The following is an 18,524-nucleotide window of genomic DNA, read 5'->3' as shown; positions in this document are numbered from 1 at the left end:
TGATGATGGAGAGTATTGGGTCCAGCACAGAGCCTTGTGGGACACCAGAGTATACTTATATCACTGCATATCAACAGCCATGACATTCAACCAAGTAGTATTAATTAGAGAGTTGACCAGCAGCCAAGGTCAAGTGTACCATTAGGGATGGATGGGAGAGGAGGAAGAGTGGAGAGAAACCTGGCATCAGCATTAGCCTACTCTTAAGAAAAGGCGCCAAGGGGTCATTCCCCATCTGATGGACGACATACTCCCTTTAAGTGCTCTCCAAGAAACACCTCAAGTAGAGATTGGGAATCCATTGAAATAATCTACCATCTCCAGAATTCAAACCAGGGCCCTCTGGGTGGGAGGTCATTACATTAGCCACTGCAACATCCTGATCCCCCTTATGAAGAGCTGAAGAAGTTAGTGGAGTAAGACAAAGATTACTCTTTGTCATCATTACTAATTGGTCAATCTTAAAATCCCAATTCATGATAGTATTTTTGAAGAAGTTCACTCAATGTGGTGCATGCAATGAAAGGGGAAATGAACTAAAATAAAAATCTAACTTGTGCATAGGCAATGTTGCGGCATGGAATAGCATCCAAAAATCTTTGATAAAATATCAGGATCTTAAACATTGGTTGTCAATTCCCATTTTCAGGGTCCAAAAAGGAGCCATTCGGCTCATGACTTTGGCTAAACACAATGCCCTTTGCCATCCGGTAAAAAAAAAAAAATTGAATGAAATGCCAGTGCCATGTGCGAGTATTTATATTTTTCATGTAGTAGTACATACAAAAAGTAATCCATCCGAGTATGTGAAAAATTGCAATATCCATAAATGCTCTACAAGGCAGAACGAGCAGTTTCATATGTAAGCACAAAAATTGCAGGGGCTGGTCCAAATTTAATGGGCCTTCAACTTTATAATAAACTCCCAGCGGATATTAAATCCCAGAATAGTGCAGCTACATTTAAAGTCAATCTGCTTAGGTTCTTGAAATTAAAAATGTTTTATTTAATTGCAGTTTCATAATAATACCTGATGAGTCTGGTATCCATTATATGTATTTTGTTGCTTTACCATGACATGTCCTATATCAAGTGTAACAGTTGTAACAACTTCATCACTGCACAAATAACATGTATAATTATTATTATTCTTTTCTTTCAGCCAATCATGTTTTCATGGAATTATCACTCCCTCCTTCCATGGTGGTGACTTAAAAGGTTACTATCCACGTATTTTAATCTTGTCCTGATGTTTTCATATGACTTTACCCTTCCTTAACATTATATAAATTCCACGTAATTACCTTTTATATTTTTCCTCATCTTTAAATGCCCAAGGCACCTAGAACAAAAATATTACAGACTAGTAATTGAAAATAATTTTATATGTGAGAGCAGTGAAAACCATTAAAAATTATAAGATATTACCTCATGAAAATCATTATAAAATATCATGGAGCAGGGTAATAATAAGGATACCAGCTGACCATATTCTATTAGAACACATTCCCCCGCTTTCTTTCTCCCTCCACTTCTAAAGAACATTCCCCTTCATTCTATGTGACCTGTGTTCCCTCTCTCGGTCTCCCCTTGCTTTCATAGTGATAAAGCATTTAAATACCTTTGCCCAGAGCAATAGAATTATGCAGGGACCCTCAAAAGTTATCTGGGCATCCTTAGAGCTGGGTTTCAGCAGAGCACATCAAAATGTCTATGATATCAAAGTTTAATTTACTTCCTGAATAGACAGAACATTTTCAGTGTGTAACAATCATTTGCCTTGACTGGGATTCAGAACCGGATCCCTCTATGTCTGTCCAAGTCCTTTAGCCAGCTATCAAGGTGTCCTCTTACACACTGAGATTGCAAATTTAGCAGATGACTCAGTTAAATGTTATTGTTGAGGCATCTCCCGCAATTTCTTGGACCAGAACATTATTTTTAACACATTCAGAAGCAAATTTATAGATAATATGGACTAGAATTTAAAAGTAAGGCGAATGATAGGCATCATTGTAATATGTTTTCAATTGATCAAAAAAATTATTAATTTAAGAAATCCATTGATAACTTTTATATCTATCCATTTATACAATCATGCAGGCATTGAGTAATTGTGAGGTATATGAGCATTGCAAATTTTAAGTCATTCATTGATATTCTAACACTATAATTAAAATAACTATTTTAAATTGAGAATAATTTGTAAGGCGGACATAAACTGACTCGGGAAACATTTATTTCAGTCTAATTGTGGCGAGCGAGTCCAAACAAGTGATAAGAGCAAGGGAAACGAATAGCTATTAGATAACTCTTACATAATATTATGAAACAAATACTTAACAAGGTGGAAAGCATACAGTACACACATCCAACAAAAGAACTTCAAGTGGTCAAATGAAGAAAATACATCCAATATCACCTTCCCGAGAAAAAGATCTTTGGAACGAACTTCTTCACTGGCAAAAAAAAAAAACAGATTGCAGTCTTAAGTCAATTCTATTAAATGAAATGCTGACCGGACTCCAGCCATCAAGACTCCAAATGTAACAGTTTAACTCATGAAAGCTGAAAAACACCATTTTTCAACACATTTCCACCAAATGCTTAATAATACACATATCAAAGGTGAAAGGTAAAAGTATAAAATGAGCATATCAAAATACCAAACATCTAATTTCAGAGAGACTTTGATATAAAAATATTGCTTCAGTCAATTAAAAAAAGTGGATTATCCCTAGACTTTCATTCTGGTGAGGAGGAAACATTCATTTCAATACTATTTGTACTTAGTCCACTGGATGGACACCATTACTTTTATACAATAACTTATTAAGAAATGATGTGGAACTTCTTGAGTCAAACGAAGATTCTAAGCTCCACCTTGCTCTTCTGAGTTCAATATCTTCACCTGAGTCGCTGCATTTCCTAAAAAGACAAAGTTAATTTTACTAGGTACATTACAGACTTATTAATAAAATAGGAGATAGTTCAACTATCATACAATAAAGCAATTGTTTTTAAATTTAACATCTTTCCTTCCAAATGACATTTAATATTTCATGTTTCAATATCTTTTAAATGGACGATACATAGCGTGCACCTACACACTTTGGATACAAAATGGCAGCTTTTTAAAACACAACTTTATTCGGCAGTACAATCCCAGATAAATAATTAGAAAAATGAAAAAAGATAGCCATTTTCAAAAACCAACAAATTATTTTATAAGGAAGGAAATCTGCATTGCATGCTATAATTGCACTCTGAAATTAACTAAAGAGGGCATTATGAACAATACCTTTGTTCACATACGAAGTTTGGTTGAGGTGGATAGTTAAAGCTTTTGAGGGACTCACAAATAGCGGAGCACAACACATCACAACATTAGGAGCTTATCAGAAAAGTTTTCCAAACACTTGAAATGAGAATGATTTGTTGATGGGGGGATGCTTTCCATCAGGCAACATCTCAAATTGCCATGATTGTGCTGCAGAAAGCATGGACAGACTGTTAATTCATTCAACCCCTTAACAATGCACTGAACAGAAACATCCTCGTGAGAACGGTGGGCTTAACTCAATCATTAAATGAAATGGAACACAAAATAAAGGAATGAAATGAAGTTAGAGCAACAACTTGACAACATAAAGTTCCTGATCCCTTTTCTGAATTGTTACAAAATATGGTCAAAAGAATGGCGGATAAGGAGAAGTGTACATATTCAAAGAATATACAGCTAAAAATATTCTAACACACCCTCTATTTAGAAAACAATAAGAGAACTAGGCATAATGAGCACAAAGAACAAACTTGAAAATATCAATGTCTTGTAAGATACATTAAACAATTTTTTCCTTAAATAGTACACCAAATAACACTACCCCTATACCAATAACTTCTACTTTATTAAGCCATAACAAGTTCTCCTTCTCTTATGCTTTGCTAAAAGAAATTCTTTTAATAATATAGCTCCATTGGGACAAGGGTTAATGATGGAGTCACCTATTTTATATATATATATAAATGTATATATATATATAATATATATATATAATATATATATATAAATGTATATATATATATAATATATATATATAAATGTATATATATATAATATATATATAAATGTATATATAATATATATATATTAATATATTTAATGCCCTAGCCATTAACCTGCAATCTGGCAAACAGTCCTTATATACCCTGAACCGAAATACACTTAGATAACTTAACCTTCACATGACAAGTAATTTGGTATCCGATCTCTAGGATCATAATATTTGAATACCTTGTCCATCAACAAGTGAATAATTATGTACACAAGCACATTCTCCTTAATCGATGGCAAATGATTCACCTTTATACATATTCACAAACTCTCCATTTGATCCCACCCTTCCAATCCATAATTTCTCCAACAAAACATCTCAACAGCAAAAACCTCCTTCATTGTCTCAGCCTCAAACCTACTCTCCAATGAAATTAAAAACGATGACACATTGTTTTCATTAAAAATAAATTTCATGATTGTTTTATCAAAAACAAACATTTATACTATCTACAGCCATATATTTGTAAATAATGTCAGTTCAATTGCTTATCTATACTTAGGTAACTTTATATTCTCTGTCAAGTAATGGATTTCTTGCATGTAATGCATCCTTAAGACATAAATCCACACTCAGTTATTGCAACGGCCAGCATAACAGGATCAACTAAGCGCTTTATATGTCCATATATGATTTTTACGTAGATATGTTTTGACTTATTTTCATTTCTCCACATGTTCATGATAATGATTTGCATGGCAAATATAATGCACCATCTCATAAGCCTAAGACCCCTCAGATAATGCATGAATTACATATCTACCCAGTTAAAGCGTAGCGCTTCGTACATACTTAAGATGCCACCTTAGCTTGGAACTTGATACAAGGAAAATGGGTTAAATGACAGCAGAGCTGCAATGAGGAAAATTGGCTTTATCAGATAAAAAGAAGACTTAATCGGAACTAAAGTTAAGAAGAGGTGTTATTTACAAAGACTTGTCCATGAATTATCACAAAACCAATGCACCAGAACACATGAAGACTTGATTTGTGAGTCAAGCAACATAGAGAGTAAATGGTTCATTAAAAATGGCTGTGAATTAAGAAAAAGGACTGCACGTTCATTGGGAAACCTTTGATTGGACTCACTTGACAGAAAAACACCACACGAAAGAATCTACTTACCTGAAAAATACCAATTGCATACATTATGTACACACTGAGGGAAAAATTCTAACCCTGCATTAGACTGGTAGGAGTGATCACTACGAGAAATAAAGTGAAATAGACGGTCAAATGTTTGGAAGGAATCCCACCAAGCAAGTATAAAAGCATCATGACCACAATGGGTAAAACATTAGAGAGCAGATCAAACTGTTCCAAATCTTAACTAATACCAATCTGTCTCCTGAGTTACATAAGCAAGTGAAACACTGCCCTATTTTACAATCTGTTTTACAATGGAAAACAACTCTGTAGTGTTGTTTTACAATCAAATTAAGCCTTTTCTGGAGGCAATGGTCTTAGGGGTAAAAATAACTCGACATGAATCATTGGGTAAAATTTGTGTCCCCATTTAAAAGGGTAGAGTGAAATTACGATGAGAAATATTGGATGTCTGGAATGCAAGCATTAGTCTTCAGGGCTTTCACATAATCAAAGAATCTCAGGCAAGAATAGTTATCTCTTAGACCACAAAAGGATCACAAGTTAGATCCTAAGTCTTCACTGTTGAAATGTCGGAACATTAACAAAAATTCAAAGAATTTAAACATTTATTATGTAGTTATATGAAGGTAGGCTGAAAGCTAAAGCACACATGCTCGTAGACCACAAACAAAATGACCCCCAGAAGCACTCCTGTTGGCATGTGGAAGTAACATTCTCTCCTAAACATGCATGCGCAGGTCTGAGGTGGTTTCATTCATCCAGTGTATTTTGAGAAGCGGAAGTATGGAGATGTATTCTCGTACGATGTCCACGTGAGTTAAACAGAGTGCTGCTATCGAATTTTTAACTACTGAAATAGTGAATTTGAGGTCGCTACACTTGAGGTCTGTGACATTCATCCAGTGTATTATGAGAAGTGGAAGTAGGGAGACGTTTTCTAGTGCTATATCAACGTGAGTTGACACGTTGCGAGTTCAACAGCGTGCTGTTATCGAATTTTTGCCTTCACCTCATCGTCTAAGGCGTTATTATTACCCTTATGGTGTCTCTTGAGTTGAGGAAAAAAATAAAAATACAACGCGCAAGATTGGGGGAATCAGGAGGGTTTTGTTTGCTCTCGTCTGTGAGACGGCGTGGTACCCATTGTGCAAAGATTTTATGGTATCCCTATTGTTCAATAATGAAGCCGACATGTTCCTCGGAGATATTCCAATATGGTTTGCGATACGCTTTTGAGTGTTTCGCCGGTCATTTTGAATCTAATCTTCGACGAGTTTGCGATGTTTATCGTCTGTGGCAGTGATCGGACGTCGGCTGCGTGTTTCATCAACAATTATGGCTTTTCCAGGCTCGCAACCACGAAATTTTACCATCCATCGATTCACAGTAGACCTATCCGCAGCGTCGTCATCATAAACAGCCTTTAAACGACGATGAACCTAAGCAGGAGTCACTTTTTAAGTCACGCTGTTTAACTTGCGTTGACACAGCACTAGAACACGTCTCCATACAGTACGATGAATGTAACGGCATCAAACTTGGGCATGCATGTTGAGGGGGATTTGCTTACTTCCACATGCCACCAGGAGTGCTTATGCAGGTCATTTTGTTAGTGGTCTACAAGCAAGGGTGCATTTGTTTTCAGCCCACCCTCGTATTTAGCATTACAACAGCACAGAGCAACAGGAGTACATTGCTTGGAATTTTACAATGCGAGTTCTGATTAGTTAATTTCATTCAATAGTCAATGAAGATTCAAGGAAATTTTCAGTGAGCTCCTCAATTACAACTTGGGTGGAAACTGTAACATCCAAGGCAATTAAAGTTAAACTAGTCTATGATTAGAATATCATTAACTTTCAAGTTTCCCACACAAGACTTTTTGGATGAAATTGTACTTTGTGACCAATGTAACTGTGAAAAAGATTCAAAAATGGAATATGAAATTAAAGAAAATTTAAGTTGCTCCTATCTGCTTTTTCAAAGCATTCCACAAGATTAACAGGGAAAAAACCTCATTAATAACATCCAAGAGCAAAGTGAAATTTAAACCCTTTGGTTAGCCATCTAGGGCAATTTCCCAAGTAAGATATTGACTGATATAAGGAGGAAATGATTCCTTAATTAACAATATAAATCATACCGATGATAAAAATCTAGGTTTAAAATCGAAGAGAAGGAACATTAGTACAGTAATAAATATGTAAGTCAACAAGTTTTAATCACAGACCACAAAACTGTAAGTAAACTATGCAACTTTATTCATAGCTGATTTTTTAAAAATTCTTTGATTTGTCTCCTTTCTCTTTCATACACGCACCCAGATATGGTTTTCCTTGACATTTAGGAGGGAAAATCCATAGAAGAGCAATGGTCAATAGTTTTATTTTTCAAAGTAATGACTAAATCCCAACATGGGATATTGAAAAATTGCAAAGAGAGCTCACCATTTTATTCCGCCATGAGAGAGAACAAATTTCCACGAGGTCCATAAAAGGAGAGTCATGAAACCAATCAGCCAAAATGAAGAAATGGGCCTGCAAAGAATGAAGAATTATTAAGAGACAGAAGCGTGACAACCATGCGCATTCTTGTGTGAACAAGGAAACGATGGAATATTTTCCACATTGAATTGGAGAATGCACCTATCCTCAATCTTGAAGTTCTCAAGGTTCTTCATGATTCCCACCAATTCCCTCATGAGTCTGGGGAAATAGCAACTTTCCCTTGCACATCGTTTTGCTATTCGATTGCTGGCGATGTTCTTGCTCAGACCACACTTCCCTATATCTTTGCTGAATATAAAAGACTCTTTAAATTATTATGTCACTGAGGTGTTCTGATTTTGCTATTTCATACCAATTACCTTTTACTGAGCACATTTAAGACTTGAAAGAGTGCCATAGTTCTCTCAACGCACACCAACAACCAGGCATTTGGGAAATGATCAATTCAGAAGAAGTAAAAATGTTACAACATGACAATCTTGTAAATACTTTCCTATGTCACTCAACAGAATCTTGGTTGGGTATTATTTGAACTATTATATGTTTCAGACAATGAAATCTATCATCATTTAGGGAAATTTGCAGACATCTGTGTAAAACCATTTTTTAATATAAAATAATAATGAAATAACGTAGAAAATAATTTTCACTAATTCTTTTTTTGGGTAGCATAATCGAAAATCACTTGTGGTTCAGGGGCACTGTCAAAGACTTCCCCTTTCCACATTAACCACTTTTATTACGACCTAGGTTTTTTTTATGGTATAACATCATTAGGTTGATTATGTTATACCATACCATACCAAATCACAACAGACCTGATGATGTTATACCATAACGAAACCTAGGTAGTAATAAGAGTGGTTTATGTGGAAAGGCGAAGTATTTTAAATTTAATTTCAATACTTTGCATATTTTTAAAAAGATATCAAACTTTCAAAGCATTTCATTTTCTTTACGATTGTAAATTGGATAAAATTTTAAGGTGCTGGGAAGAAAGCAGCAGCACAGATAATCTGCAAAATGGATAAACGAGAGTTAACTGTACATAAGCTATCCATAAGTTGGATAGGGTGACAAAAATATGAATGAGTGCATACTTGGGTATTGGTATGGTGATTGTATCCCATCCATACTTGGCCACAATCAGGAACTCTGTTGATATGATGACAATTATGATCCACGACTGACGACCAATTTTAGTGCAGTCTCTGAAAAATAGTTTAATCAATGAAAGGAATCAATACAAAGAATGGAGACAAGACTGTGCATGCTACAGTGATTGGTGTGCCCAAATGGCCATCATGGTCAACTGATGACGAGACAAGTCACATGAACCCACATTCCAATGTATCAATGAAACATTGATGTTCTCAAATAAGAGACATGGCATACTAAGCAGAAGTCAATGCAATGAATTCTCAACTAGAAGTCATCAGATTTAAACTTCAAAAGGATGTAATAGGCTGGAATTGTCTAACTATACTGAGTTATTTTTTGAAAACTGCTTTGGAATGAGCTTGCTTTCAAAGGGGTTTCCTTGAGTTTAAAATGAGCAAACTACCCAGAGAAGATAACTTATGATAATACTTCATGGGTTAAGGCCTCACTTTTTGAGTGTTTCATAAATCCATAATTACAGAAGAGCAACATACTATTTGGGTACAATACATTTCAAAGTGATAGGGCATCCTCAGGCATGAAGAATGCAAGGGTTGTGGTACATACACAGAGAGCATATACAAGCCAGGACAGGGGGTTGCATTGATTCCAAGCAAAATCCCATTTCGCCATTGCCTTGGTAAATAGGAAGGCAGTTAGGTGACTATGGAGAGGGGGTTGGGAGTGGGGCCGTGCAACATGGAGAAGCAGCGGGAGGTAAGCTGTGGGTGGGTGGGTGGATGGGAGGTTGCAATGACATTGGCGTTTTGGAGGAGGTGAGAGGAAAGCAGAGGAGGGTTGAGGGAAGGGCAGGGAGTTTTCAGTGGGCTGAGAGTATTGAGGAGGGAAATATCAGATAGTGCACTTGCTTCCACTATTGATCTTCTGAAGATCACCGTGGCATCAATCTATCCTTCTGTTATTACAAACTTTAGACGTGCTTATTTGACTAATAATTATAATTATCTTTATTGGTTCCTATAAGACATTTTTAACACATATGGAACATATCACATTGTCTGCTCATATTCTTTGCAGACATCACAGCATGGATAATACAGAGTCAGCATATCTGATACTAGCTCGTCAAGCATAACTGATATTGAATTTGGCTCAAAAAATCAAAAGTGATGGCACATTTTAAGGTTGAAGGTTTGCTTGAATGCCTTAGGTTATGAACACTAAAGAAATTCTGTCGACCAGAGAAAAAGAGAATGTGTAAACTGGAGATAAGGATTAAACTTACGGATCATCTAGGTACTGGTATCCTTCCCTCAACGCGACGGCTCCCCAGAGCAGGAAAAAAAGAAGTCTAATAAGGTTGAGGTAATGGTCCGGAGGCACCCAGAGAACAAACTTCAAATAGAAGGTATTCAGCTCAGCAAGTAAGAACTGTAACAATGGAAAATTAGACAGTGCTGTTTTTAACGGGTTTAAGATTCAGCCCAACGATATTTTCTTTAAAATAGACAAAATATCTGAGAAAATTAATGGGTGAATGAATTTTTCTCATGGCAGCAGATGATTTACTGTTTGCCAAGCCATGTTCCCTACCTAAGGTTTCTAGCTTACAGGATAGGGAATTTACAATCGCACTCCACTGTACATTATCAAGCAAATTTCATGTTCTTGCAACGCAAAAGCCTCCAGTCCGTGCTCATCACTTGCCTCTAAGGCCAGGTTTTCAACCGGTTCAGTCTATGTTCCATGTTAAAGCCTTCCCTCACCTTCCCTTACTTATTTACTGGGAGCTTCCAACATCATTCTTCCCCGTACTACCTATTACCCCAACTAATTGCACGGGTCCTCACAATGACTATGCCAATTTTCCTAAAAAATACAGCTCAAACATGTGAACTGCTCCACATACTCTTGAGTTTATTCTTGGAGAAATCTGACTTTAATATGTAACTTAGATTTCCTACTTCTTAAGAATTACATTATTTATTTCTTGAGTTACGTTTTGACACTATGCCAACGTGATTCTCAATTGTCTCAAATAGGATACGATGTCTTCTGATTGAGTCTGAGATCTGATAATCATTTTGGAAGTCAATTCACCACAGCCATCGGTAATCTCAGGCTATGATCCTTGGCAAATGACGAAAAATACCATTTTCAATATATTTATTTGTTCTAAATGAAGTACTCACAACTAGAATTTCCTTCACATCCATTAGATTGTGATTTTGTTAGTAATTTGGCAGTTAATTTCATGAGAATATAAAAATATGCCAAAAAGTAACCCCAAGTAAACTTGCATAGAAAATACATTTTCAAATAAGAGTAATAATAAAGTAATGATTGAAATAAACTCTGTACTTTTCAACCTGGATTTCACCGTTAAACTATGTCACCAACTAATCATGGTTTCAAAAATATAATGCCATTGTCAAAGGTCAACTGGTAGTGGCACTTTAAATGGAAACCACGGTAAAGAAATATTTGATTTTTTGGAAATGTACTGTTTGCTTCATTCAGTACGAACACCTGCCATGAAATTACACCTGGAGATGGACAAAAACTGTGACGTAGTTGAACTACCAGGGAATTAGACTTGATAAATTAACTCTTAGACAGTCACTGATTTAGTAATGGCCTTATTTAAAAAAAAATAACTGCAACTCACGAATACGTCACAATAATTCTACTTCTGAAGACCATTTTTTATGCACAAACACTATCAATATTGGGCTAAGGTCAATTTTATTTTAAATTGTGAATTGCTAAGTTATATTTAAAATTAAATATTCTGAATGAATGTACATGACAAAATGTTAACAAAGACATAAATATATTTTTCACTCATATCACTTTCTCCAGGTAGCTCAAGAAGTCAATATTTGATAAGAAAATTTAATTACCACAAAAATTATAAATAGAGTGACGATCCATCGCCCAAGACTAGATGTTGACTTCCAATCATAGTCCACCCATGTATAGGGACCAAACTGCGCTATTATTCGCTTCAGCTTACCCCTAAAAGAAAAAAACATTCATGTCTCGGAATAACAGATAGGTAGACAAATTCAAGACAAGTCGAACAGTTCACAAAATGTTCCGAAACCAGCGAATAAAAGCAAAAAACACTGCGCCATTATGACCTCCTACTATGTATCTCACTAAATTGTTACACATTAAACTTTTAATTTATTTCCAAATGCTAATTGCTAATCATGCATTCATTTGTCATACACTTAGGGCAGACCTATAAGTGGGTATACTCCACAAGTTCCTCCAATGGTAGGCCTTCATGGAGAAATAATGAAGTGTCTTCATTCCAAGATATATTCCAAGACTGTTACACACCAAAGCATCCATTATCCACTGAAAGAAGAATGGAAGAATTTGCACTCAATTCACAAATTGGCTGAATTGCATGAAGTTAATAATATCAACAGAATGTCACAGGTCACAGAAATATGCACATATTTCTAGCAAAATCGGGAAAAGAGTAATATATAAACCCGCAGATTTCACTCCCAGAATAACTTACACTCATATTCCTTGATTTAACTCTGCTATTACTGTCATGAATTCTATAATTACTGTCTTATCAGCCTTAAGACAAGTGGAAAACATTTTTTCATAATACCTAATATACTATAATCATTCAAAGTTTAAAAACAGCATCGGTTAAACAGCGTATTTGTTGCTTATTGCTTATTTTACACCATAACAAGTTAAGGAAAATGTTGGCACATGCATGGATATTCTAATAAAATGAAGTTATTCAAAAGTAAGCTATTAAAACATGCATACTTTCCTATATACTTATAAGTGCATGATACTCTACAAAAAAACGTGTCTCCCCTTTGAGTATGTACCTATTACCTTGTCTATTATCCGAGATGTATTAGGCCAACCTGTGCAATATACTACCGAGTCACAGCCGGGTTATAATGGCTGCAATGAAGTATAAGAAAAACTTACATATCATGTAACTATGTACCTGCTGACCTCTGACAATCTGACCTGCAGGATGATTACTATGGAAATATTTTGACAGAAATCGAATGATGAAAATGATTGCTTTTATACGTCAGCAGTTTTGACAGGAAACAAGAAGGAATTAGGTTATTCATCTAATGCACCTCAATTAACCTCAAATTGCAATTTTAATATCTGCAAACAAAAAGGAGATTTACACACATTACAAATTCGCAACCAGTATTCCATAATCAATACTTGAGGAGTGTGGCATGGCAAATGAAAATGACCACAACCCAAAAGACGTGATTGAATAAAAAAATTCTTGAAAGCTACAGAAAGATGCAAAATAAGATGATGCTAAAAGCCCAAAATGAAAGTTTAAAAGGTATATTGACTCTTGCCAATACCTGCCCAGAATGCTTAGAAAGCATGAATAGTCACAGGAAACAGAAATTCCAAGGATAGAGACAAACGTTTTGAACCACTGGGCAAAACAAATTACACTAACAGATGAAAAACCTAACTAGATATTGAAAATTAAGATATTTGACATAGAAAGAAAGATATTGGAGGAACAACGTAAGAAAAAAATCACATTTTAAATATGAAGGGAGAAGAGAGGAAGTTGCTTGTAAGGGGAGAATCCAAAGAAAGGTGAATGCAGTTGGACGTTGAACGACGGGATAAAAGACAGAATGATGGGAAATAGGGTTATTCATCAATCAGGAGATTTGGCTATTTAGATGACATAAAGTCATCTTTAAGCTGGTTTTCTAACAGCATTCAAAATTTCATCATTGTTGACACATTTTCCATTCTAAAACAATCAAAATTCACTAAATAACTAAAGTAAGAAGAGTAGTAGGAATTTCTAGCAAAGAGTCATGAAAATTAAAGTCCCAAGGGAGAAGGCTAGTTTTAAAGATATACGAATCCCAAGTCAGAAAGAAGAGACATGAAAATAATCAAATGATATAAATAGGCTCATTAAAGAGGATTTCACAGTACAGCAGATGGTTAATTGTTGCTCTACTATTAATGCTATATTGGTCACTGCTTTGGAAGAATCAATGAATGGTTTCAGGGGTTAATATTGGAGTCAGATCTCATTCTCCATTGCAACCTGAAGATAATGGCCATGGATTAAACTGGTCAAAATAATCAACTCACAGGAAACCCTATAAACATTGTTTAATGCTTTCACTGACTGACTGGTTGGTCAACTATCTTTTCACTATAGTCTAACAGCCTGAAATATTTTGCCATACAGACCTTCTGTTAGAGAAGAGAAGTATTTGGCTCACAATTTTAAGGCCATTGTAAGACCAAAATGTGTTGTATTGAGGCTATAAATGGTCATACATTTTAGCTTTAAAACAAAGAATTTATAGTCAACCAAGTTACAAATGGAGTCCATTATCATGGTTTTTAAAGCTACATTTAAAAGTTATATTTATAGGAATGTAAGACACACAAATGTAAACCCTTTCTGAGAATTACACAGATTTACATTCGACTTACATGATCCCACCAGCATTCACTGAAATTTGGAAGCTGATGCTCGAGAGTATATTCAAGTATTTCAAATGACACTGAAATGACAGTGCACAGCCACCAGTCTCTTAACACAAGTGCCTTAAGCCACCAACCAAAAAGATGTGTCCAGGTAAAAACATCAAGCTTGTCCTAAAGGGCATAAAATATAATGAGGCATTTAGTAACTCAATTTCAGACCAAGGCAAGCACCAATAGTTAAAAAAAAACGAATCTAACAAATGTGAAATTCGCCAATGAAATGTAAATGTTTAAATACTACATAATTTGAAAACAATTTTTTTAAAATCAGCATAAATTGAATGTATATTGTCCAAACAATTTATTATAGTAACAATTAGGAATACTGTGAATGCATACCTTCACATTATGGAATGGGTCATCGGGAACACCTTCATCATAGATCTTGCAGTTACCTCCATAATCCTTTTCCTCTAGTGGGTAACCTAACTTACTGTCTATGTGTTGTAACAACTTCCTCGAATCATTACCCGTCTAAAAATTTAAGAATATCACAAAAAGGCATTAAATCGTAAATTGTGGAGGATCACTTCTTTTATGTAAAAACAATCTAATCCACAATAGAACAAATGATGTGGAAGCGATTCATCACAGTCTACGAACAAAACTGCTGCCAGAGATAAATTAATTTCTTTATGTCCTTTCACATCAGTCTTGGATATTAAAATGAATAGTACAAGTAAGATATTGAAAAAAATTGGATGCAAAAAGAACTTGACTAGGGGGACAAAATAGTTTCAAGTAAGCGATGTTGAATTAATTCGCCATTAATCAAAAAGTATGTTATGATATATTATTCGGTACAGAGTGAACATAGGGTTAGCTTACTAAAAGAAAGTAGTAGGTGTATACACCGTGCAGTATATTTTTGCCATTACATTCAAAAGTTACCTGAAAGAGGATAAAAACGAGACCAAGCTCGTACACAATACTGCAACAAAAAGTAAAGCGCCAAACTGCAGGATGAGGTCTTCTGAACGGACCATCAGGCGTGACAGTTACACCAAGAAGAATAAACACCAATATACACGCCACCAGGCCTCTACGACGGGAATTTTGAATAAACAAAAAATGTGCGTGATGTAGATATATGTGTTAAGAACAGAAAATTAATGTTGTATTAAAATGGGGCTGTATACAGAGTTTGGAATAAATGCCTTGGAGTTTTCATATTGGGGAAACGGAACGACAGCTAAATAAAATGATACGCAGAGTAAATTTCGACTCTCCCTCGGTACTGCTTTTAAGAAGTGCAAATAATATAAAAAAGAGAACGTGAATACTTGCAATACAAACTACAACTTACACAAATTCATAAATTGCTCCTAGTTGAGCAGGTGAAATGCATTAAGTGTTTCGCTAACTAGCTGTGTCCTAAATGACACATAGCATCCAAACTATGCTTTACAGAGTACACACAAAAATTTAGAGAATGCAAACTTACCTTTTAGTATTATATTCTGTGTTATCCTTCACTGGTTCAAACATAGACACATATATTAAGACACCAATAAATATCACTAAAACAGTCACGGTGTGAGCACGCCTGTAGAATAATTTAATACAGCAATGTAAAGAAAGTTACTTTTAGTTATATCACCAATTGTAACTTTGTAAGGACTCACCAAAAGTAAGACAGAGTGCCGTCATCCGAGAATTTTTTCTCATCTAATATCGCCCGTTCCTTCATTTCGCTTTCTTTTCCTCCAGCACTTAGGGGAACGCTTGAATCTGATTCGGAAACTGTCTTCATTATACATTTTCGACGTCGATCACGTATATTTGCATGCTCGCCTAACCCCAGCGGCGCCATTAATTTAAGGCTTTAAGAGCCGAAAGGCAAGTGGCGCAATGCAAATCTCTAGGGGGTTAACAAAATACAACAAATGAATATCGCAATTTAAAATAAATCACGTGAAAACCTTGTAACGGATGTGATATTTGTTGCTATCACTTTAGTTTTTATGTTTCATGCAATATGCGGCATTTTATATTATCGGATGACATTATTTTTGCAATCAAGTTTGGCTCGAAATAATGATTGACAAATTTGCTTCAACATTGAGAAAATTATTTGAGATTGTAACGCAGTTCAGAAATCATTAAAAGTGGATATTTTGATTAATCAAAAGAAATGTGGCTGGAAAAGGTTTTCGGGAGACGATGGCTCCTCAACCCGGAAAGGAGACTCGGACCTCCTATTGATCTTGAGAACTTGTGAATCAAGGGCTATAAATATCGCTAAGACCGGAGTTATGACAGGATGAACTTGGTCACTATTCGAAAATATTAATCGCTTGAAGACTTTTCAAGGCTGATGAACAGTCACAGTAGTCACATCAGGGTGTATCCGGAGGATACCTAGTTCTTCGAACAATCATTGGATAGAATCCGCTCCGTGTCCTTTGCACGCATTCTTCGGAATATTCCTCCTTATTTGACCAAAGGCGTTCGAAATGCCACCACACGCGAAAACTCGCAGACAGAATATCTGTATCATGCGTTGTGGGAAAATATGAATATTGATGGAATAGGTGGAATCCTTTGGAATAGCTGTCACATCTTAATCCCAAAAAGCCTTCGAGGAAGACCCGGAACACATTAGTAACACCAAGGTTGCAGTAGATGTAGAGGTGAGATGGTCAAGCGTAGCGGGAGATACTAGTGCTTTGTCAAACGGTGCCGTGTACGCAAATGAAATCGCCCGGAACAGTGCGCATTTTCCTGAATGATTACCGAGAAGTATTGGAACATGGACTTAGCTGGGCTTTTTCTGGGTCCAGCGACTGATTTTCATTTTAATCTACTCCAGCGAGTTGAAGACGCGAATATTTCATCAAGTCACACTTCCAGAACGAATTGATGAATGAATTTTTTCGCACAGTTATCAAGGAAATTGATTTCGCACTTCGGACCACATTGTACCTCTGAGGCAAAAAAATTGTTTCGGAGAATTGGAAAAAGAAGAGCTGCTTATGCAGCATGTAAATAAATCCCTTATCGTGCCAAGGCAAAGGTTTAGCGGATCGATTAATAAGGACTTTCAAAGTTTGACGCTCAAGGCTGAGAGGCCAAACCTCAGAATCCAACACAACCTTCTATGTAAAGAATTTCACAACCCTTCTAGAAAGAGAGGGTTTGTGAAATAAGAATTTTATGACGCACTGGAACACGTCGACCATGAAAACAGACGCCAGGCCTGAAGATCCCTGGCCTACTGTTAGGTAACAATATGCAAACGCATTTGTATCTGGCAACACAAGAATAAAATTGGCGTTAGGTATTAGAAACGTAGAAAGACGAATTAAACATATATGGAGGTGGAAAATGAAACAAACGCAGTCAGTACGAGAAGAGAATAAACTGTGAAATAGCTTCCAGTTCATTTCCACTGGGTGACTAGAGATAAGAGTTTTCGGACGGAAGGCCGAGCTGCAAGGGATATAAGTTAAAAGAAAAATAATGAGACAAAGCGATAGGGTCACCTGATTTCAATCAGGGCCAAACAGGTTGAGTTTCCACCTGTTTAGGGAGTCGAGCGAAGCAAAGAACATGAAGGCAGTCATGCTCTTATTTATGTCCCTGGAGAACCACGAGGAGCAACAAAAGAGAAACAGCCGAAGATCAGAAAGACTAAAAAGAGTCCCAGAATTTGTTTTAAATACAAATACCCGGAGGAGAAACTCGTTCAGCGTTTCGCGGTGATAATCTAATTAACCTGTCTTGGAAGTAGAGTATCATGGCTTGGACAAAACGGGTTTAAGTTCGTTATTTATTTTGCATTAGTCCGAAAATAGCACTTCAACCTTTACATCGGCCTTTGAACATTGTTATAACAACTTGACAATCACATACACCCAAACCCTAAGTGGAGAAAAAACTACCTAGGCGGGAATCGAACACGCGACCTCTGGGTTGGCAGACGTAGAAGTTACCCCGCCGCCACCGGGGCCGGCAGTATAAAAGTTATCAAGTATAAAAAGAACATTTACTTTTAAAATATACAATAAAATAGGTATTCCTCAATCCTTGGCATTAAAACACTGTAAGTTCATTTTTAAAAGAATCTCGCCTCGTTCTTTATGATGCCAATCACTAGATTTTTTACTACTTATGTACACTA

At 35.9% G+C, this 18,524-nt stretch overlaps 1 protein-coding gene across 2 annotated transcripts; it reads right to left on the bottom strand.

The window, feature by feature from the left end:
- Positions 1–802: 802 nt before the first annotated feature.
- Positions 803–17,007, bottom strand: LOC139694796 (phosphatidylserine synthase 2-like). Of its 2 annotated transcripts, XM_071593320.1 has the most exons (12): positions 16,027–17,007; positions 15,846–15,947; positions 15,293–15,443; positions 14,741–14,875; positions 14,348–14,512; positions 12,102–12,220; positions 11,758–11,872; positions 10,140–10,285; positions 8,833–8,943; positions 7,673–7,762; positions 5,241–5,320; positions 803–2,928 (listed from the first exon to the last, which is right to left on the bottom strand). In XM_071593320.1, the coding sequence occupies exons 1-12, from the start codon at positions 16,212–16,214 to the stop codon at positions 2,873–2,875; spliced, it is 1,458 nt and encodes a 485-aa protein (XP_071449421.1). In that variant the 5' UTR covers positions 16,215–17,007; the 3' UTR covers positions 803–2,872. The 2 variants fall into 2 exon arrangements, with proteins under 2 accessions (XP_071449421.1, XP_071449420.1); XM_071593319.1 differs by lacking the exon at positions 5,241–5,320 and having other exon boundaries at positions 16,027–17,005.
- Between the last annotated feature and the right edge of the window lie 1,517 nt (positions 17,008–18,524).

This window comes from Hetaerina americana, unplaced genomic scaffold (genome assembly GCF_022747635.1).
Source record: "Hetaerina americana unplaced genomic scaffold, ioHetAmer1.1.p SCAF_55, whole genome shotgun sequence".
NCBI lineage: Eukaryota > Metazoa > Arthropoda > Insecta > Odonata > Calopterygidae > Hetaerina > Hetaerina americana.
This window is presented reverse-complemented; position numbering and strand designations above follow the sequence as displayed.

Bases quoted from the DNA above. Each gene is read 5' to 3' on its own strand.
- LOC139694796 (XM_071593319.1), bottom strand. From the start codon at position 16,214: ATGGCGCCGCTGGGGTTAGGCGAGCATGCAAATATACGTGATCGACGT. The intron at 15,444-15,845 runs GTAAGTTTGCAT...TTCCCGTCGTAG, and splicing joins ACAGAATATAATACTAAAAG to AGGCCTGGTGGCGTGTATAT. The intron at 11,873-12,101 runs GTCTGCCCTAAG...TTTTTCTTTTAG, and splicing joins TGGAGTATACCCACTTATAG to GGGTAAGCTGAAGCGAATAA.